Genomic DNA, 22,812 nt, shown 5'->3' on the forward strand with positions numbered 1-22,812 from the left:
CACAGCTGTAAGAAAAGTTACGGTGGTTATATGTCAATACATGTAATTGGCAAAACCTTTGATAATATATACAATGAAATTTTTATATAAACAGCAAGTGTCAGATTACGTTATGTAAGATTTCTTTTTCCCCCTACTTATATAGCACTTTGAGGAAATTCTCATATTTTGCTTTAAAATACTGAACCCTAATTTCATTTCCACAAATTAAGTATTTCTAACTGATGAAGCAATGGGGTCAGACAAGTGGATGTTCAGAAGTGAGTCAAGGGCTGGGCCTTTATTCCGAGGCACAGCCCAGGGGCCCAGCCTCCAGTAGCAAGGCTCAGAAATCAGGTCTTTTACGTTTTATACCAAGCTTAAGGCTTACTTGTTACTTCTCATGGAGAACAGGATGAAGGAAAAGCTGTGGGAAGTAAGAGGGAATGACAATACAGAAATGCACACGTACGAGGAAAGGAGGAATAGCGAGGACCAGAGGGAGACGGCGGAGCTCCGAGGAGGGGAAAAGCCACCCACCCACTGCTCCCGCTGAACACCCACCGTGTGGCCGGCACTGTGCCGGGAGCTGAGAAAGCCATGGCTCCTGCCATCAATTCCGCCCCCCACCCCCCGCCCCCAACTGTGGCAGGCAGACTCCTCGGAATTCTGAGGTGGAAGAGCACCTGGCGGTCGTCCCTTCTCACCTATTCCTCTTAGAGGCGATAGTGATCCAGAGGGTTCAGGCTCAAGGCCACACAGGTAACGACAGTGGGCAGCACCCCCTTCTCCCAACGCCTAGTCATAAACTTGCCTCGGAACAACCTTCTTCAACCCAAAATACTGCTCAAAATAAGCTTGAAAACCTTCCATTTCTTCCTGTTTCAAGGCTGACCTCGGCTCTCAAAACTTGGTAAACTCCGTCGGTCCTAGCGGCCTCCCTCCTGCGGCTCTCAAACGCGCACGGTGTGCCCAGGCCCGTCCTCCGAATCCCACTCTGGACCGCACGCTCTGCCTCTCCTGCACTTAAATGTTACTCCACGTGCTCGTTACAAGACAGCCTCTGATTTATGTCTGACTTTTATCTCCTTTAATGGTGACAAGCTCTTTAAAGGCTGAAAAAGGTTCTTTTCCTCGAACCCCTCTCAGATCTTCCAGTGTCTTGTACGCTGTTGAGCAGAGGCCGCAGTCTGGAGCATAGCTTTTGGCTTATAGGTATCAGCTGCCTAACGTTAATTAACACATACCTTACGTTCTCATTAGCTGACAGTCAAGACCATCGCCTTAGCTATTTTTTTAACACCCACATAGTTCATATAGTACCCTCTGTAGAGGTCCCTCAGTAAACAGAGGCTGAATAAATGAAGTATTTTTTTTAAAGGGAAGGTAAAGAGGGGAGGGCTCACACTGTTTCCTTTGTGCTATTTTAAAGCAGACAGATGACTCAGAAGGTAATGACATTTCTAGGAATCTGCTAGGCAGTTTATAAGTCAAATTGCAAAGCACTGCAACCTTGTCAAACTCAAGTGGTATGGAACTTAGAACACAGAACATCTGCTTCTGAGTCAGTATGAGGGGGGGCTACTGCCAAAAGCACCATGAGAAAGATTTTGTTCCATCATTTCATGTTTAAAACAGCTTCAAAGACCTTAAACGGTATTTAGTGAGCTTTAGCATATCAGTGTGAATTAACTGTTTTATTAAATATTTAATATAGGTTAAACACTCTGTTGGTCCTAACGTGCCTCTAAGACATAAATATACAATTTATTTATTCTGGAAAAGTGCAGTCATGACCTAAGGCCATGGCAGAGTTTGGGCTGCATCTTACTGGCACAAGTGAGCCAGTTAAGGTTAAGTGACATAATATGAAACGTATTTTAGCCAGAACCAAGCAGGAGGGACTGGGGAGAGGCACGACTGGAGGAAGAGGGTCGAGTGGTTACCCGGGGAGTCTGCCAGAGTTTTCCAAAGTGGGGGTGTGCGCCCTAGACGGGATGATCCCTTGGGAAGAATTTTTACAATGGGCATTGAGGTATAATTCACATTCTATACAGTTCACCAATTTAAAGTATACAATTCACTGCTTTTTAATATGTTCACAGGGTTGTGTAACCATTGCCTCAGTTCAGTTTTAAAACATTTTAGTTCCCCTAAAGAGGCTCTTTGGGACTGGAATCTCACAGTATGTTTCTTTTGTGATTAGTTTCTTTCACTTAGCATGATGTTTTCACAGTTCATCCATATTGCAGGATATATCACATTTTATTCATCCAGTTATCAGCTGATGGCCATTTCCACCTTTGGCTATTATGAATAATGCTGCTATGAACATTTGCATACAAGTATGTTTTCATTCTCTTGATATCTACGTAGGAGTGAAACTGCTGGGTCATATGTTAACTCTATGTTTAATCATTCAATGAACCACCAAACTGTTTTCCAAAGTAGCTGCGTCATTTATATTCCAAATGTATAAGAGTTCTAACTTCTCCACATCCACACCAACACATTATTTTCCTTTAAAAAAAAAGGTTTTTAAAAATTATAGCCATCCTTATGAGTGTGAAGTGGTATCTCATAGTTTTGATTTGTATTATAATTCCCTAGTGACTAATGATGTTTAGCATTTTTTCATGTTGTATTGATAGTAGGACATGCAATACATTTTATGTAAAGATTACAGGAACTATAGGATATCTGCTCCAATATTTAGTATTGATAAAGTGACTAATTAAAGAAGTCAGGAGACCAGGTGAAAGGTGACAAAAGTCTGAATTAAGGGATGTGGATAGGATATGAAAGATATTTAAGTGACAAGGTTTGTGACTGAAAGTATGAAACTGGATGCGTAGGGAGGGGAGTGGTGCTGGCCGGTGAGGGATACAGACGACCTCCTAGGAAGTCCCACCAAATGTCTGCCTGTGCGAGGGGGTCGTCAAGAGGATGTGACTGCTGACTGGCCCTTGAGCTCGAGAGGCAATCAGAGGCTCCTCGTCCTCCACCGTCCTTGGAGTGTGCATTTAGCTTGTCTTCCACACACTAGAAACTGCCCCAAAGACACAGTCTTGCGAGAGTCAGGCGTTGTTGAGGCCGTGTGCATGGGGTGCGTGACTGAACCCAGTGAAGGCCTCTGTGCAAACTATTAGGTTAGGATTCTGGTGGGTGGGTGCAAAGATCTGCTTATATAAATCCTGTGCACACTAAAGTTGGAAAATGACTAGTCTGATGAGTAGAAAGGGGGGTCCTGAAGAGATTCTGGAGAGGGCCAACCACGAAATCCTGCCTGAAGTGCTACACCAGAAGGAGGAACAAACTTAACATTTCAAACTAGGCTCTCCACCCCCAATAGAAGGAAAATGAGCTCTGGCAACACGGCCTTGAAAAACAGCTAAGGAAGGCGACTCCTCCCACACAGCGGAGTTGTTCAGAGAGAGCCACGCCACACTGACAATTATTAATTTTCATAATGAAGGCTAAAATGCTTTGGATCGAAGACAAGAATCAATTAAAGGCAAGCTTGTAAATGACAGGGTGATGAACAGTGTGTCTTTAAAAGCACCAAACAATCTTAATTGAATGTTTAGTTTTTTCCTAGCACTGTTCAATTTTTTTTTCCAGCAGGGCACTGACAATGTTATACATGTATTTTGTAAATGGAAATTATCCCAGTGGTTCTGGCATCAAGGGGCATCTTAGCCAGGCTGTGGGTGTGAAGAAAAAGAAGATGGCTGGGCGGACTCAGCGGCTCCACCACTGGAGGCGGCCGGGGTGGAGGGAGAGACGTTCTGACCCCACAGGGTATTTGGCAAGGTCTGAAGACATTTTTGGTTGTCACAGCTCGAGGGTTGGCATCCAGTGGGTACAGCCTGGGGGGATTACTAAACATCCCATAATTCATCCTACAACAACGAACTATCCAGGCTAAAATGTCAGCATAGTATGGAGGCCAAGAAAGCCTGGGCTGCAGGATGAGGACCGGCCCCCGAGGCACTGAGGCACTCGCAGGCATCCAGACCCATCCCAGGACCCACTGAAGGCGTCTGCGAGCCCGGCAGACCCAGCTGCGGGAGGCGGAGGGAGCCCCAGCACCCGCACCAGGCCTTGTGCGACCCGACTCTCTCCCGCTTTCGAGCCCGTTCTTTTATCACATGTTTGTGTTTATATATTTGTTTCTAAAGTGTCCTTTTACTCTCAAAGATAAAACATCTGCTTCATTTTTAGTAAATAAACATGATGACCTGGGCAAAAACAAAGCAAAACAAACAAAGCTAGTGATAGAACCCAAAAGCATTCTAAATTGATCTCATTTTCCAGATGGAGACCTGAGGCCCACAAAGATTTGATGATTTATTGGTATGGGAGGAAATCATCTTATTATTTTACAAAGAAATTAAATTCCTGAAAGGGCTTGGTTATCTTGTCTTATGTGACACAAGAGAATACTTCTTTTTGGTTATTGCTTTTCTGTTTAAAATCTTGAATTCATCATTTTGATCACATTACATGTGCATTTTTTGCACTTCTCTGGATTTATGTTCAAAATGAGGAAATATATAAAAACTTTATGCAACCTGTTTTTCATTCCAGTACAAGATTTATTTGAATTAGAGATTCTGCCTTGATAAAGGTGCTTGCTTGCCTGGTCTTGTGGTGAAGATACACAAGTAGATGAACACATTCATTTTAATGTACAAGCAACACACTAATACAGTTCACACGTAAATAGGAAAATAGGAAAGAGAAATGTAGATTCTACAGTAAGGCAGGAGCAAGGAAAAACTCTTATGCGGCTCTATGCTTATTGATGTTCTTCCTTAACTTCAGCTTACCTTGAACCTTTCTTAGGGATAATTATGAGAAAGACCAATCTGTTGAATAAGAACAACTGGGAAATCCCTAGTGAAGTTAATAGAACAAAATCCAACTTCTGAAGGTATTTTTTGCCTCTAGTTGTTCAATTGTTTTTTTCCTCTGCTTACCTTATGTAACATGGTTTACTATTTATGTTAAATATCCAAAATAGAGTGGGGAACTAGCTGCATTTGCTTCAAGTATCCATATTTTCTTGGGTAGATGGAGAATTCTGCCAACATATTCTTTGGTCATCAATCAGAAGTAAGGCCTTCCTTTTCCTTAGAGTGAAAATTAAATGCCATTCTGCCTTGTAAAGTGAGCTGGCTGGCTTGGAACTTTCTATTTTTTACCAGCTTTCTTGGTAGCCTATGTACTACTTAACATTAGCAATGGTTTGCATGCTGAGTATCCAATTCATGTTAATAACAATTATGAATTTATAAAGACAAAAGAATCCTCCCTGAAACCATATCTCCCTTCTTCTCCCTACCAGTCTGTTTTTTAAAAAGTAAAATTATGGCAAGACTTATGCACATTGCCTTCATCCACTTCCTTACTGCCTTTCATTTCTTCCTCAAAGAAGACCTCCTATCAGTCCCTGCTCTCACCAAGGGACCCAATGACCCGCCTGCCACTTCACAGGAGAAAGTTTCTGTTTATATGACTTTTCTACCTTTTATTGGCACAACGTCCTCCCTGTTTTTTTTTCAATTTCAAAAAATTGTTAAGTGCCCGTTTTGATCTGCTTCTGGAAACCAGGCACTGCATTTGGAGTTACAGAGAGGAAAAGGACCCAGGGAAGAAGCAACAGGTGGGAAAGCCAGAGATAATGAGGTCCCACAGGCCAGGCCAGACACCACAGTCCCCAGCTGCTCCAGCCTAGATGACAGCCCTCGTTCTTCTGCTTCGGCGAGCCACTAGGATGATCTGTTCTAGACCCTCGAGATCTCTCAAATACTTAGAGGTCCATCTCTTCAGCAACTAACTCAGTTATCTTTGTTCTGCATTATTGAAACTGACTTTAAAATTAGCCTTTCCGCTTCTAGTAGTTTCCCTCCTTAATACTTTCTTTCTATTGTAACAAGAATGATTTTTAAAACACAAATTTAATCATGTTGCTTTGCTGCTTTCACATTATTATGCTAAGGATGCGAAGGAATTAGGGAAGCATCCAAATTCCACACAGGACAAACAAGGGCTTTCATTGTTTGGCCTTTGTTTACCTCTACAGGAACATTTCTTGCCTTTTCTCAACACTTTGTGCTGACATCACATTTATAACTTATGTGTGGCTCCTGCATCCCAGAGCTTTCTCCTCTGGGCCTTTTTGAGCCTCTCTTCTCTCTTCCCACACATACCCCAAACCACTGCTCATCCTTTAAGCTTCATAACAGATATCACACTGCCTCCTTCACCGCCAAGGCCAGGAGAGATATCTGTTTCTTGTACCTGCATTGCACACTGGACTTATCCCTCCTGTACCTCGAATCCAGCTGCATTGTTACAATTACTTTGCTCATTACTTGCTCAAATACCAATTTGCCAGTCTAATGTCAGCATCTGGGTTTCACTGGCTTATCTCCAGCCTAAAATAGGCTCTGAAGTACAACTGGCACATAATACATATTTATTAAATAAACGTATCACTGATAATTATGATATCAAATTTGTCGAAGAGCCGGTTAATATCAAGACCTGGTTGATCAGAGCCAGGTGAAACTATTTTCATGATTATACCAATAAGAAATTCACAGTAGACATCAAAGTAGCTTCTAAAATCCCTGACTAGTGAATGGCAACAGAGTGTTGCAGAAAGGTTTAAAGTTGGCAAACCTGGATTCAGCAGAGGTTTGAGCCAGAGGGGGAGATAATAAAATATAATCTTTACAGAGAGCAATCTGACAATAGGGGAGAAGCTTATGTGACATTTGGAAGGATGTTCTAGCACATTGCCTTGATTAGCTAGGAAAACGTACACGGTGCACTTAGCTCTCCCTGAGGGGTAAGGCAGGCTCTGCCCCATTCAACTGTGAATAGTGGGTCCCTGGGAATATTTTTACATACTTGGTGTCAAATACAGCCTTGGATATGGGAAAATCTCAATTAAAAAAAAAACAAACTGAAAGAATGCATAAAAAGCTTGTTTCCAAGCCAGGACACCTAACGTTAGCTAATTTGTTAAAAAATATGAGCTGTTAGTACAAACAAAAATTAAAAAATACCAGGTCTGTATGACTGACTGAGTAGTAAACTAATATAAATTTTAGAAATGAATTCAAAGGATGTGTCCTCCTAACCTTGACTCAATTGTATCAGCTTCCTGTATGAAGTGTAAAACCCAGTTTACTTCCCTTTGGCCGATTTAAACTACATGTCCTTTCAGGGCAAGGTCTCACCCCTGAATATTCAAATAGAAAATTTCCAAGGTCAAAGCACTATCAGAATGACTTACCTGAGACAGTTTTGTGGTGGTGGCAGGCAGAAGTGGGCGACTAAACTTCTTCTGAGACCCAATGGCTGCTGGAAACGGTGGTGCAGAAAACACAGCTGCAACGCAGTTAATCTTGTTTATCCACCCTTGCATCTCCTCCGGACTCCTATGAGAAACAGGCAGAGGCACTTACGTCAGGGTGTCTCCATATCTAAGGGCATCACACCTTGCCCATTTCTCACTGCTGATTTCAAATGGCACATAGTCATTTATTCAGGCTGTGATTATCCCTTAAGGATACAGAGGGGGGAAAAAAGCGAAATCACTTGATAGTAAATATTAAACCCAGCTTTCTGTTTGATATTAGGCTACGTAAAAAATTAATTGAAAAACGAACTCATTTCTTCCAATCACATATTTCATTTTAAAATCCAACTGAGGGATAAACTGATAAGAGGGAATGTAAAAGGGTACATCCATTTTGGAAAGCAGTTTTGACGGTTTATTAAAGAGGTATCTACTAATTATAATACAACCTAGCAATTTAACTCCTAGGTACACACTCAAGAGAAACAAAAACATAGGCACAAAAAGATTTGTATGTGAATGTTCACAATAGCATTCTTTATAAGAGGCATAAAAAAAAAAGCAATCCAAATGTCCATCAACTAGTAAATGAATAAACAAAATGTGGTATATATCGATATCCTTGTCTACTATCCAGCAACAAAGGAGTGAAGTACTGACATGCTGCAACATGGACAGACCCCCAAAACTTCATGGTAAGTAAAAGAAGACAGGCACAGAAGACCACGTACTCTATGACTGCATTTATAGGAGATGTCCAGAAACGGCAATGCTATAGGGAGACAGAAAGGAGATTAGGGGTGCCTGGGGCTGGGGTTAAAAATGGGGAGTGAATGCAAAGTGGGTGTCTGGGGATCTCTTTGGGGTGCTGGAAGGGTTCCAAAACTGAACTGTGGTGATGGGTGCACCATTCAGTAAATTTGTTAAAAATCACTGAATTGTACACCTAAAAGAGATGAAATTAATTGGTATATAAAGTATGTCTGTATATACATACATGTGTACATACAGTGTTAAAAAATCTGCCTGAGAGGATGTGGAAATCACCTGATGTCATTATTGCACTTTAACTTATATGTCACATACTCACAGTCTAGAACTGACAGCAGTTAATAAACATTTGTGATTTCATAAATGAGTGGTAGAAGCAGTTGTGGACCAGAAGAGGTTATCCACCACGCATATAGTCAAACAGAAGATGGGCAAAACGTCGGCCGATCTAAAATCGCTTCCTGTACTGCTCTCTCAGAGAAAAAGCACACTAACCTGCAACCATGTGAGTATCATGTACTCATTGCGCTTTGCCTAGTCTCTAATCTGATTTCGCCGGCTCTGTTCTTTCAATTGACTGATTCCGGCATCGGTTCTATCTTAAGTAATTAGATCTCCTTAGTTATTACATCCAGTATTTTAGATTGAAAATAAAATAATAGCGGGGGATAGAATAATTTGAAGGACTTTTATTACTAATAGCTATAATTATACATCTGACGATGGTTCCCTTTTGGGTGGTAAAACTGTCTTATTCCCACACCACAAAAATCCTGTGTAACTCAGATTTCCTTACATCTCCTCCTTACCAGATGTCTGCACTTTCATCTTTGCAAGTCCAGCATCCACAGCTCACTAGAGTGCCTATTCTTTTTCTTATTTCTTTTTTGGATCTTACATTGTTTTGGTCAATAAGCACGGAAATACTTGTGTTCACTATCTTGATGTCAAATTTTAACCCCAGTGACAAACGTGGCCCATTGGTAGTACTGTACTGAGAGTGATTCTGAAGTTAGTTTCAGGAGGTGAAACGTATACCGTGAATAATTAACACTGTCTGCCCCGACTACCGATGCTGCGCATGCTCCTATGAAAAGTCCTGTTTTAGAGGGTCAGTTTTCAAAATCCAGCTTCTCACTTCACAAATCCAGAATTCTCAATGTGGAATGTTCCATTTCTAATCTAACGGCTGTCATGGACCCCTTACTAAACCAGAAATCTATCCTATTTCCTTTCCCACAATATGATTTTATCTTTTCCTCCTAGTTTAGTCACAAATTAGAACTCAGAATGAGAGAAAAGGGAGAATGAATGGAAATCTCTACTTATTACTGAACAGTTTCTATGTACCAGGCACAGTGTGAGGTACTTTCTATACTTGATCTCATTCAATTCTTACAAGAACCTTAGGAAATACACATTATTATTTACACTCATGACAAGCTGAGTTCCCAAGAGGTTAAATTCCATGCTAGAATAAAGAGCTAGAAAATGGGGATTTGAACCCCACTTTATTTTACTCACTGTGTGATAGACCTTGTATACTAAAGCCCTTGTATTTTATTCACAAGGATATGAAGTTCTAGGGATGGTAAATGGCTAACCAAAAAAAAATCACAGAGTTATTTTGTAGCAAACAAAAGCTTGAACCCAGGCCTTCTATTTCTTATTCTAGTTTTTGCCTCTGTTATACAACCAATGACTGACTTCAATTAAAAAAATTTCCTCTATAGACTCTGATTCTCTCTCTCGGTATAAGATGATGCTATGAAAACTAAAAAACAAGAAGAAATCAAACCAACAAAACATACTGGGCTTGGAAAAGCAAGACCCTCCAGTCGGCGGTTTTCAGCTTAAGCACGTTTGGTTTCTTCTCGTAGTCTGTGGCCTTGGATGCCAGTGCATGGTGCACGCTCACTGCGTTTTTCAAATCCTCTTCAGACAGCGACTTCTCTGGCTTATATTCGTCCTGTAGGTGGATACAAAAGAAACAAAGACAAGATTCAGTTCAGATCTCTTGATAAAATGTAAAAGTACAAGGAAAAGTTTTAGAATATTCATGATGGCGTGTGAAAAACGTGAAATGAAGGGCCAGTGAAGACAACCCTTTGCTACCTTACAAATGTCATAAAACATCCTGTTCCTTGAAAAATATGCTCAGAACGAGAAAGTACACTTCATTTAAGGGGCACTTTTTAAAAAGCTGACTTATCATAATGAAGATAAATAGCTAACATAGGCCAAAGGTGAAATATCTGTCGCTGAGGTTTTGTAGTCATTTGAAATGAAGCTAGGTACACAGGGTAATGTGGTTTCTGGGAAGAATAGACAAACACAAAAGCTTTCAGACGCCCATCAACAGAATGACACGAATGGTGAAAACCGGGCCATTGTTTTCTTGGCTCTAAAGACACTATGCTGCCCTGCTACTTTCTTTTGAGGATAATATTATCCAAAAAAAAATGAACAGTAAAATGAAATGATTTCTCCAGCTGCTCTCTGAAAGACAAGAGGAAAATCAGTTCAATAATCAGGCTAAAGCTTAGCTGTATTAGCATAAATATGAAAAATGAGAAAAATTACATAAAAAGGAAGCTGTCATAGATGTAATTTTATCTTTGGGCATGACCTATATACAAAATTCATAAAATTTATAAAGGTTATTTTATATGGCTTCCCTCCAAACATACTTTAAAAACCCAACCAGTAGAATAATAAAGATTTAAAACAAATTTGTTTCTATTATTATTATTATTATTACTATTATTATTCCATCTAGTAGTTTTCCTGGGTCCATTAGAATAAAAAAGGTCTCAGAACCAATGTAAATATAGTAAACATTACAAATTGTTTTAAGAGATGTTTTCTAGTGTTTAAAGTCCTCTTTTCCCCTTTCCCATATCTTATCAGATATGATGCTAAACTTGAACCTCTGTGAGGACACACATGTACATGTACACATAGAGACACATACCACACACATGTGCACACACTTACTTTTCCAATTAGTAGTAAAAGGCTAAAGGAAGACCTTGCCTATTACCAAGGAAGTTTTATAAATTTTCAAAAAAAACTGCAGTTAGACTCTCCCTTACCTCTTCCCCTCCCCCATCCTCTCCACAAAGCAAGCAGTAATTCTAACGTACTATGGCCACCATTTCAAACCAAGTCAGGACTAAACAGCAGCTTTTCTTCCTTAATGAGCCCCGTCATGACAGTGCTAGGAGACATAGGTGGGGACGCTCTAGAACACACAGACGGTACCGACAGCAGCATGAAGACTGACTGCATTTATAATATTAACTGATGGAATTTCTATCTTAAGATGGCGACAAGTCTGTTTTATAAAGCCTCAGAGATAAAGAACTGCTCTTGACAGTTTTCTAGAGACGTATGATGAATAAAAAGAAATCTTAAAATACAAAATACAACATATTTACATGTATCTTCTGTAATTACCTTTAATGCATAAAATTATAATCTACTTATGTTTTGGGGTCCTCTCTTTTCTACATGAGATTTTTATTAGTGATTTAGCATTCCAAAGATTCACAAATCTCCTTCCAGAGGAATTGTTTTAGAGTAGGGATACCTTCTAGAAGTAGCGTGACCACAAAATTTCCCCTGCAGCCTTGCGGTTATGCTGTAACAGGACCCTGCCTAGCTGGCCCCCACTCAACCACTTGATTCTAGACAGGAATCTGAGGATGAATGACTTGGACCAAAATTATCTTCACAGAACTGAGAGGCTACAAGTACCATTTCCATACGTACTGATCTCTGACACACCTGAATTGTGAGTTCGCACAGAGACCAGCCTAGAAATTTTGAATGCACCATTTTTGATGTTCTAGGTCTGTAATTTGAGCTTTTATCTTAATTCCTTCTCACTAGTTTCTTTTGGTTAATTTTTGTTGTGGTTTGAACTTAAGATGATTACTTAGTTCTTTTGCTTTTCATATTTCTTAAGAAAATTTAAGGCTATAATTTTTTTCTCTGAGTACAGGCTACATGTAGTTTGAAAATGAAGAGTACATTTTTATTCTCTAGATAGGTTGTAGTTTTATTTTTTTATCTTTTCTTTGATCTTAGTTATGCTAAAGAATGTGTTTCTCAAATTTAAAATACCTGAAGTTTTAGCTATTTATCATTATGTATTTCCAATTGTACTGGCTTGTGACCAGAGAATATGGTCTGTAAACTCTATTTTATTTCCTTGAAATTTGTTAAGGTTAATTTGTGAAGGCTTTCCAGCTACATCTTTGATTTTTGTTGATGTTCCACAAACATACAAAGTGAGTTTGAGGGATGAGGGTATATTTATATTCAAGTTTATTGATTCAATTCCTCTGTTATATTATTTTTTTCTACTGCTTCATCCTCTTGAGACAAGTATTGGCGTACATTAATCTATTGCTTCTACTCTATTATATTTTAAGTTCTCATTGCATTTCTAATAGTTTTGTTTTACATTTTAGTTGCTATGTTGTTTGTGTATTTAGGTTTATGACTGTTATCTTCCTTACAACTATGTGCTATTTATTATTTAAAAATGTTCTTTACCAAGTTTAGAGCTTAGTTATATAAGATGGAAACTTCAAAGGCTCTCTCTCCCATCAAGGTTCTCCACTACTTGTCTCCATTAACAAGTTAAAACTTTAAAAATGATTTCAATTCCTTCCTGCTTCTTCCCATTAACCCTAAATTTTGCTGAAATAGTTTAGAATGCTTTATTCTGAAATCTTACTAAAATTATATTGTATTTTCTACTGGAATAAACATCATTTTGCACTTACATTATACATTAGATTTAATTGTGTCCATGTTTCACTGCTCACCATGTTTCACTACTTTCTATCTTTTCTCTTCCCTGAGGTCTGTTTTCTCATCCCTTTGTTATTTTCTTTCAAGTATTTTTCTCAGGTGGGGGATATATACTCTAGTTCTTATTTTCCAGTATCTTTCATTTTCTTCGACATGTATGGAACTGGGTCTTCTTAGAACTCTTTGTTGTATCCCTTTCCACTCACTGGTCTGTAGGTGTTATTCCACTGTCTTCTACCTTCCAGTTTTACAAAAGTTTAAAGCCGTTTGGGCTCCTATTTCCTTTTCTTACATTTTCTGTTAGGAATATCATAGGGTTTTCTTTTTATCCTTAGAATTCAGGAATTTTTGCTAGGTTAAGCTTTAATATTCTCATCCATCCAGTGTGGAACTAAAAAATTTCCACCCTAATTCCCCCTTATACAATCATTTATTTGGGCTGCTAACTGCTGCTAAAGATAACTCGGCTGTGCAGACATGTGCCAACACAGATTTGTGGTCTCCAGCTATGGCTGCACCCAGTGCCAACTCATGGTTTTTCTACCTGTCCACAATAATCTCTCTGTTCTATTTAACCAAATTCCCGCCATTCTTTTCAACACCCCTACCTCCTCACAACTGTGGTTAAAGACCCATGCTGCCTGGAGTTAGAACCAACTGGTTCACACGACTAATTCTGATATGATATTTAATGTGTCCATGACCTTAGGTTAATTAAACTCAACAAGCCTTGCTTTCCTTGATTAAGTATATCTTTTGCATAGTGTTGTAGGATGAAATTAAATAAGATACTGTTTTTCTTAAACTCAGTGTTTGATAGCATATAGTAAGCACTCAAATGGTTGGTGGTATAATGTCTAGCAATAATTTCTTAGTAGCATATAGCTTGACCTAGTATTTTATATGTAAGCAGGAAATTTGTACATATCAAACTTCCTGCTTACATAATCTATTAACACCTATATTTTGTGACCATCTTTATCTTTTTTCTTCCTAAAACAGTGAAATCCTGATCAAGGCTAATCCTATGTTCTCAAATCAACCTCCATCAAGCTTTCCTAGGATTTCATGTTATTGGTTATTACATTTCTCGACCTACTGGCTTTCCCCCTATGGCCTATAAATACACTCAAGGTCTCGCCTACCTTTGTAAGTGAACAATCCCTCCTGAACACTGCTCTCTCCTCTAGCTGCCAGCTCTCTCTATGCCTTCATACATGATGAGTTAGTAGTCCACATGTGAGCTGTCCTTATCCATTAATTTCCAGTTTACTCTTTAATCCACTGAGACCTGGAGTCCGTGTCTACACTTCATTGAAATTGCTGTGGCAAAAGTCAGCAGTGATCCCCTAATAACAAAACTCAACAATTTTTTTCAGTTCTCATCTCAAAGAACCTGAGGGAGTTAACAAAAATTTCTTGAAATTCTTTCTTAGCTTCTTCTTACAATAATCTCCTGGTTTTTCTCTTTTCTCTCCTATGTCTTTTGACCATGACTTTGCTATTTCCTCTTTAGGCCATCCTTCAGAAGTTAGTTCTGCCATTAGCCTTCGTCCCTCCTCATTCTGTAAGTTCCCCTTGGGATGATTACAAGTACTGTCATTAAACTCCCACGTAGATCATGATGTCTAACACACTGCTAAAGATGAATAAGAAAAACAAGACCAAATGATAGCTGTTGATACTGGGTGACTTAGATCTTCATACTTGGAGCATACCCTTTCTGCTGATATTTTTATTTAAAATCAAGCTTAAAGGATGATATTCTCAGACTTTGCTAAGAGTGCAAAGAATTTTAAAGTGCAACATTTATTATAGTCCTAAGTAAAAGCTGACTAACTTGTTGACTTGGAAGAATTCTACCATTGCTTTTGACCGTAAGGCAACTCCCCAAACTCTAAGACACTGGTAACTTACCTTACATTGGAAGGAAAATACTGCACAGGGCAGAAAGGGAAGGCCACAGCTATCTAATTAGGATGAAACCAAAGTCTAGGAATTTTAAGTTTAATAAGCTTCTGCTTTTAGTTGACAATAATATCATTTTACCATAAAAAAGGCAAAGTACAAACAAAATATGTTTGGAATTCTGAATTCCCATGTGAAAATGAAATCCCAAATCTATTAAAAAAATGAGCAAAACGCAGGGTAGATTGGAAACATTAGTGTTGACAACTGGATAAAAAGAAATGATTTCATCCTACAGAGGTCATTCTTACATCTTTATTTTTCACTGCTTAAAGTAGAAGATAGTGTTTAAATGATAAAATTGGGAGGGAAGAAATAAGGGATAAATTATTGTAATCAAAGCACTTCAAACCTAAGATTCTTAGCTGTGCAAATTAATGTGAAACAGAGAGCAAGATAAGTTCACTCAAGAAATTTTCGATAAGAAAAAAAAATGCCCCATGATATCTAATTACTATCCATCTTCTCAAACAAATGAAGGGTGAAACGATACTAAAAACACGTTACTCTCCTCTATGTTCCCCTCCATCTTTTTATCTATTATGATTCATTAGAGCATTCCACCATTCTAATAAGCACCAAGAATGCTATTTCACAAAGCTATTTATTTTAAATCCATTTAGAGCATGAAATAAAAAGCTTCCCCCCTAAACAGCTTGTTTGTTAAACCCCTTGTGAAACTGAATCATAACACACAAACACAAAACAGCCATCTACATATGTACAAATAATTGTCATCAGTCTGAAAATTTGTACTCTCATGTGAATATCAAATTCAATTCGGAAAGTAACCAAATCTCAATGAAATTCATCAACATCAATTAAGAACATGCTCTAATTCCAGTTTTCAAAGTATTATTTACTTCTAGTCTTATTAAACAGGTAAAATTGCTACATCTAATTAAGACAATTTAAAATAAAGTTGAAATGGTCTTGATTTCCACTGAGAGAATACAGACAGGAGAACTGAGAACACATTCTTGCTTGAAGCTATGAGGCTACTGATAAAAATGTCAGTAATTCAAGTAAACTGGATCCTAAACTGCCTATTAATTCCTGATTTTAAAAAGGACATTAAAAGCATTTTCATGATTTAGTATTTTTAAACATTTTAAAAAAGTATTTCTGGTTAGATATCTAACAATAATTCAGCTTCGTTTCCTTTTTGCTAGGGAGCGAAGAAAGTGCTGTATTTCCACAAATCTGAAAGCAAAGAGGATAGCAAATCAAATGATGGCATGTTTTGCCCATCACTTACCTCATCGTATATATACCTGAAAATCATTTATTTACAGAATTTAAAACTGAAGAGAACCTAAAGGATCATTGCATCTAATCTTCTCATGTTAGGTAAACAATTTTAGAGTCAGAAAAGCGTGTCCTATATTACTGTACTAAGGACAATTAAGAGAGAACAAGCAAATTAAAATAAAAGGATTCAAAATATTTACATTATTTTGCTTTATCATCGTGTGTATGGCGCCTTTCTCCCATGTTCCAGTGGCGCAGAGCTTGCCGCAGGACTTTTGTTAGCCCCGACACCCTTTGTATCATACCCTTCCTAATTCAGTGAGGCACAGGAGATTTTCTAGGATGAATCTGGTAAGTGAATCAGGAAGTTATGATTTATCTTTTCACTGATTACCCAGCTGAACCGAAAGAGTTAGAGTGGATAACTATCAGCAGCCCTTCAGAAAGATTAGAGAACTCCTTGACTCAGTATCAGAAGGAAGTTAAGTCTTAAAGTTTTTAAGCAGAAAACACATCTCAGCACCCTTCCATATTTCTCCCATATTCCTAACTAACAGAACGACCTGAGTGTTTATTGGTGAAAGGCTACTTTCTGCCTTCCTCTTGGTTGCAGGATTCTTTACAATTCTGTCAAAGGCTGCACTTGTCATTGTCTGTCACCATGCGGATGTGTCTGTCCATCAGCTACCCTACCACCGCTCAGTTCAGAGCCCCGTGAGCCCAAATTAGCATCTAATTCATGTTTCCCTCTACAACGTGCACACGGCTGGTGTGGGTATAGTATCTACTGAAGGGAAGGGAGGGAGGGGTCCGGGGAGGGAGAGGAAGCTCTGCCGAGGTACCTGAAGAGCAAACCAAAAAAGAGGCTTGATCTCTGGACCTACCTCATACCTGAGTCACTTGGAAGAAGCCACGAAGCTCTGTATCAGCTCCTTATGTGGGGACAAAAAGTTCTTTAGGAATAAACCAGTTTCTGTTTGTTAAGCATAAGAATTGCAATTGTGTTTTTAAAGCCTTCAGAGCACAGCCTGTATGTCTTAAACCCCAGAGACAAGGTATGTCTCCAGCAATAATGTCTTTTTTATAAATTTATAGTTTCTTATAATTATGTCTAAATATCCTTTATGTAATGGTTGTAACTCCTCTGTTGGACTGGTTCGTTCACCTAATTAATGACTAATGAAAACTTGGATATGATCCTTATTCTAAGAGAATATGACTTCAAAGCCTAGTTAACTTTTTCTTTCATGCATTTTCTACTGTTGTAGAGGATGACAGAGGGTCCATATGGCCTTTTCATAGAGTGAAAGGGCACGGAGCCGGCGGTTTCACAAGAGGAAATCAAAATGCCCTGAGCACGCAGGAAAGCTTTTTGCTGTCGGGCACCAGCCCAGTGATCAGCCAGCTGCTGGCACTACGCCACCTGGCACTCGGGCCTCAGGCTGGCCGCCGTCGCCGCAGTCTGGGGGCCTTGAACTGAACTTCAGCACCTTCCTTCGGCCTGGCCCGGCTCACACTCTTGATGTTGTCTATATTTCCAACAGTGCAAAACCAAAACCAAACCTCTCTTCCCAATCAGACTTTTAAAAAAACTTTACAGGCAGTTGGAAAAAAAAAACCAACTCCCTTCCAAGTAATGCAAGAAATCAAGAGATGGTTTTGTATCAAGGACAGAGTTCCCGGAATATTGTGATAACCGCCCAATTTTTAGGTAACAAACATTGTTTACTGTTGAAAGACATGGGAAAGGGAAATATATTCATTCAGGTCTGAGTAGTTGTTTTTCTAGATCCTAGAGATAAAGGATGTTAGAAAATTCTCAAGGGCCTGGTCTGGAGAAGGATACAACGATCAAGTCATTCACTCCCATGAACACACCAGCCACCTGCATCCGCTATTCTTAACCATTTGGTCAATCACCTGACAATTTATTTTAAGGTAACGTTAGCTCAGTTTTGTCATCACCAGGCCTGTAACAAGAACATCATCATAAAGCTTACAATAAAATAGTTTCAAGAAAAAAAGAAGAGACTAGAAGGATTGGACACAAAGCCCAGGACAGAAACTGACAGAGAATTTCTGAAGCTATGTGATAGCAAGGACTTGGCTAAGCATTTGGACAGCAGATGACTCACTCTCAGTGAACAAATAGATATAAAGTTAATATCCAATGTCAAAAATGATGAATCATCAGCACCAACAGGAATTTAATCATTTTATTATCAGTTCATAGCAATTTCAAAATTTTAAAGCACATATGAACTGTTACATTAAAATGATAATATTAGACTTCTTTACCACGAACAATTGATATTCCAATAATAATAGTTATCAATAAGGTAGAATTTCTTAGGCAAGAGCCTGGACTCAGGGGACTGCAGGCACAAGAACCAGGTAAGGATAGGGGTGCATTCTCACCTAGCTGGAAGACAGACAAAACCACTCTATAATAAACACCCTACTGTGCTCTAAGGGAGCCCTAAAAACTGGAATTGGTTATTCGCCCAACATTATTCCATTCACCCTATGTTTCTGCCAATCCACACCAATGCATTTGGTTTAAATCATGCCATTAGCCATTCATTGTGTAAGACTGGTCTTCTCATCTGCACCGTGAACCCAAGCTTGTTCAGGGGTTTGGCACCACGTTATTTCCCACATAGCTCCCAACGTGACCTTTTGTAAGTGGTTCTGACATTACTATTGTGATGCTTTGTGGATTTACTGCCTGCTTGAAAGTCAAAGGCACATGTGACTAAGTCACAGAAGCCAGGGGGCCAGAAAGAGCAATGAGGTGGTCATGAGAAAGAGTGGAGCCTGCAGAGCAAATGAGGGCATGGGTAATGTCAGAAACTGTCCAGGGGAAAGAAGAAAGGGGCTTATTTCACTTTAGAGAGAAATCAATAGCAGGAAAGAAAAGAGATTCAGTAGAAATGAGACAGACCCTGGGGATCTGTTATTTGCAAAAGTCACACAGAGCGGGGCAGCAGGAAAGGGGGAATGGAGGGAAGGTCCAAGAGGAAACTACAGGTCAAGCCTTCTGAAAGTAGTTTTCTGTATCCTCTGCCTCTAAGTCTTTAACTCTCATTCCACCCTGGCTTCCACCCCCAGCATTTTGCTACAGCTGCTTTATCAATATTACCTTTGTTGTTGAAATCAAGAGAAATTTTCCAACTCCTATCTTAACCTTTTCTCAACACGGCAACATTCTACCACCTCTTGATATCTGTCGTGTCTCGTCTCTCCTTCCATTTTCCCCCCTTTCTCTGGCTTCTTCCTAACACTGGTCACTGTCTCTCGTTTGTGCTCAGACTGGGGACAGAACGTGCAACCCAGACACACTCCCCAACTGGGAACTGAACCGACAACCTTTAGCTTTGTGGGATGATGCCCAATGAACTGAGCCATACCAGTCAGGGCTGAAATTACCAGTATTTTCTGAGGACTCTACAGATCTGTGTTTCTAGGCTCCATCCTCAGCTCCAGATCTGAGTATTTATAATTGCTTTTTAGACAGATCCACTTATTATTATTCTACAGACACCTTGAATACAGTGCTGCAATGCTGAGACTGTTTCTCCCTTCCTGTTACCACTACCATCGCCAAGTTACTCTGGTCTTTATGCCTCTGATGGAATTTGCCTCCAATCTACTCTCTATCCTATAACCAGAGTGATCTCTCTAGAATGTAAATCTGATTATGTCACACCCCATTAAAAACACTTCGATTGCTCCACATTGCTCCAAGATGAAACCTCACCTTCTAAACATGGCTTTCTAGGCTCTTCATAATCTCTGCCTAGGACGTGCTTTCCCTCTGCTGAACTGGCAGCTCCCTGAATATGCTGTGGTTCCCCCCATCTCGGCCTCTACACAGACTTCTCCCTGAATCCGCCCCATGACTAAGTTCTGTTTGTCCTCTCAGCGTAGGGTTAGATATCATCATTTTCTTCAAGAACTCTCCCATGATCTTCCCTTCTTTTCCCAAGGCTCAGTTACGTGTCCTTCCACATGGGTTTTCACAGCACACTGCCCTCTTTGTAGCACATATCAAACTGCACTGAGATGGCTTTTATTTGCTGATCTCGTGAGATGGAGCCTAAGCTCCTTCAGGGACGACATCTTGCTCACAATCACATCTCCAGCATTACCATTCTGAAAACCTGTCCGAGTCCCAATCTAACACATGCATTCATTACTGATTTGCTTCCTATCATGGCCCTTTGTCAGAAGAGTAGTTTGTCAGAGTTCAGCTGAGAATGGATGCTTTGGGTCACTTTTAAGTGTCAATCTGGGAGTCACTAAAGGTTGGAATGGTGGCAGAACTTCAGTGTTCTCGTGAGAACTTAAGAACAGGTGCTAGATCCTATGATCTCTGTGGCCCCACAGCTGGGACAGTCCCTCGCTATAGGATGCTGACTAAAGTCTTTGCCAAACTGACTTAAGTTACCTGGGGCTAGAGGAAAAGTGGGTCCTTTTCTCATTACCCTTGACCCAAATAAGAGACAATTGGCTAAAGGCGGGAAGAAAAGAAAGAGGTGACTACTTTTTTTTCTCAGCTGCATTCAAATCCCAGGAATGTTAGTGGCAGCATTCCAAGGGCGTGCAGGGAAGGGCAAAGTGCAGGTCGAGGGCCCACGCTGCATCCAGCAGGTTCTGTGAGAGCAGCTGCCTAGCACGGACCACGATGCTGGCTAAATCCATAGAGCACTTGGGTGTCGGTGGGAGCAACACACAACCCACACATGAAAGAATCAGAAATTCCTTCAGGGAATAAACCTGCTTCTTTTGTAAAGTGGACAGTTTATGACACTGTGACACCATCTCTTTCATTTTCATGATATACTAGTTATTTGAAATGTCATTTTTCATCATCTTCTATCACTTGCTCTCCCCCATTCATCCTATAATCCAAATGTACAACACTATTTTGCCATTCTTTGAACATGTCATATTCTCTCAAATCTGTTATTTCTCCCCTCTCTGGCTAAGTGTTTCTTTATCACCGTGCCTGCCTGCAGCGTCTGCCATCAGCACTGACAGATCAGGACTCCAGCAAGGCCGAGGATTAGCCAGCAATGGAACGGAGCAGCCTGACACAGCCTGCACCGGCACGGGCCTCCTACACACCCCGTAGCTGAGGGCTGCTTCAGGGAAGAAGTCTAACTACCTATGACCGCTGTCACTGGTGAGCAGCTCAACATCTCCAAGGTCCCTTGGAAGCACGAGTCTGTGTGGCAGCAGGCCGCAGCCTGTTAACTTTACAAGTGATTGGCATTTTCAGATGTATACATCTTCACATTTGTATTGTCCATCTGCCTTTATGCTTGTTTTTAATTTTTTTGTCAATTACTTTTTAATTGTTGTTCAAGTAGTTTCCATTTTCCTGCCACCACTTGCCCCTGCCCGCCCCCGCCAACGTGAATCCTTCCCCACTTTGGCTTTGTGCACGGGTCTTTTATACATGTTCCTTGACGACCCTTCCTCCCCCACCCCCCGTTATCCCCCTCCCCCTTCCTCTCTGGTCCCTGTCAGTTTGTTCTTCATTTCAATGTCACTGGTTATATTTTGCTTGCTTGTTTGTTTTGTTGATTAGGTTCCACTTATAGGTGAGATCATTGGTATTTGTCTTTCACCGCCTGGCTTATTTCATTTAGCATAATGTTCTCCAGTTCCATCCATGCTGTATGCTTTTTAAATTTTCCAAATCAGGGAGAAACTAATTAAAAACCCAGAGGAGACATATCCACACAAGAACCTGGCCTGCTCTGATTAAGCTTTCACTGACTGATGAGTTAGTCCCTAGGATTCGTGTGATGTTTCTGGGAATAGATACTGGTTGATTACTATGATGAGATTTCAAGCACATGTTGCATTTTGTTCAACCTCTCCTTTTCCTTTTCTTTTAACAGGCATTAACGACAATTATAATAGGAACTGGATACAAAACATGGCTGCGCCTTTTCAGACTTAACTCTCATTCTAGGTAGACATATTTCAGCAGTGCTTACACTCTTAACTGACCCAAATGGAACAGCACCCTGACAGACAGGCCACGGCTCTACTTTGCACTCTCCTGCACGAAGGTATCATCTCCTTTGTGTCCTATGTTTCACTTTGTAAAAGGAATTTCACCCAACTTTCCCTAAATCCACGCTTGTCACACTCCAGAGGTGCCATAAATATGGACACATAGCCTAATTTTGGAGCTCTAATCCAAACTGATGTTAAAGCTTCAAAGTTTACATTCTCTTGTCCATATTTAGTTCTTTCTCTCCTATATCTGGCTGAATCCATCTGGAGACTCAAGTCCCTGAGAGAGAGGACAGGGAGACAGAAAAAGCTGGTGAGTTGGAAACAGTATCTCTCTTCGCATCACTTCTGTCAAAAGTTTAATGCGAGAGTATCCTTCTCTCTCCCAGGCTCACCCTGGGATGGAGTGGGTGGAAATCCTGTGGCCAGGTGTTCAAAGGAATGGCTTTGCCAAGGACAGTCATGCCCCATAGAGAGATTTTAGAGACAATGAAAAAGCCAAAAGAACAGGATTTATGCTGGGGAAACATCTGTGAAATGTGAAGCCTAATTTCAAAGGTGGTCCCCTGCAGAGACAAAGTGAGCTGGAAGGACTAACGTGGACCCAGCAT

General features: G+C 40.1%; 1 protein-coding gene across 7 annotated transcripts in view; it reads right to left on the reverse strand.

The window, feature by feature from the left end:
- Window positions 1-22,812, reverse strand: part of PSD3 (pleckstrin and Sec7 domain containing 3) — a 493,623-nt gene that overhangs the window by 22,788 nt on the left and 448,023 nt on the right. For all 7 annotated transcript variants that reach the window (XM_054565912.1, XM_054565914.1, XM_054565915.1 and 4 more), the window contains 2 exons: window positions 9,937-10,094; window positions 7,289-7,433 (listed from right to left, as the gene is read on the reverse strand). In XM_054565912.1, the coding sequence (XP_054421887.1) occupies window positions 7,289-7,433; window positions 9,937-10,094 (303 nt within the window). The remainder of the gene's footprint in view (window positions 1-7,288; window positions 7,434-9,936; window positions 10,095-22,812) is intronic.

Source organism: Pteronotus mesoamericanus, unplaced genomic scaffold (assembly GCF_021234165.1).
Source record: "Pteronotus mesoamericanus isolate MK-2021 breed Mesoamerican mustached bat unplaced genomic scaffold, CSHL_Meso_final contig_169, whole genome shotgun sequence".
In the NCBI taxonomy this organism is placed as follows: domain Eukaryota; kingdom Metazoa; phylum Chordata; class Mammalia; order Chiroptera; family Mormoopidae; genus Pteronotus; species Pteronotus mesoamericanus.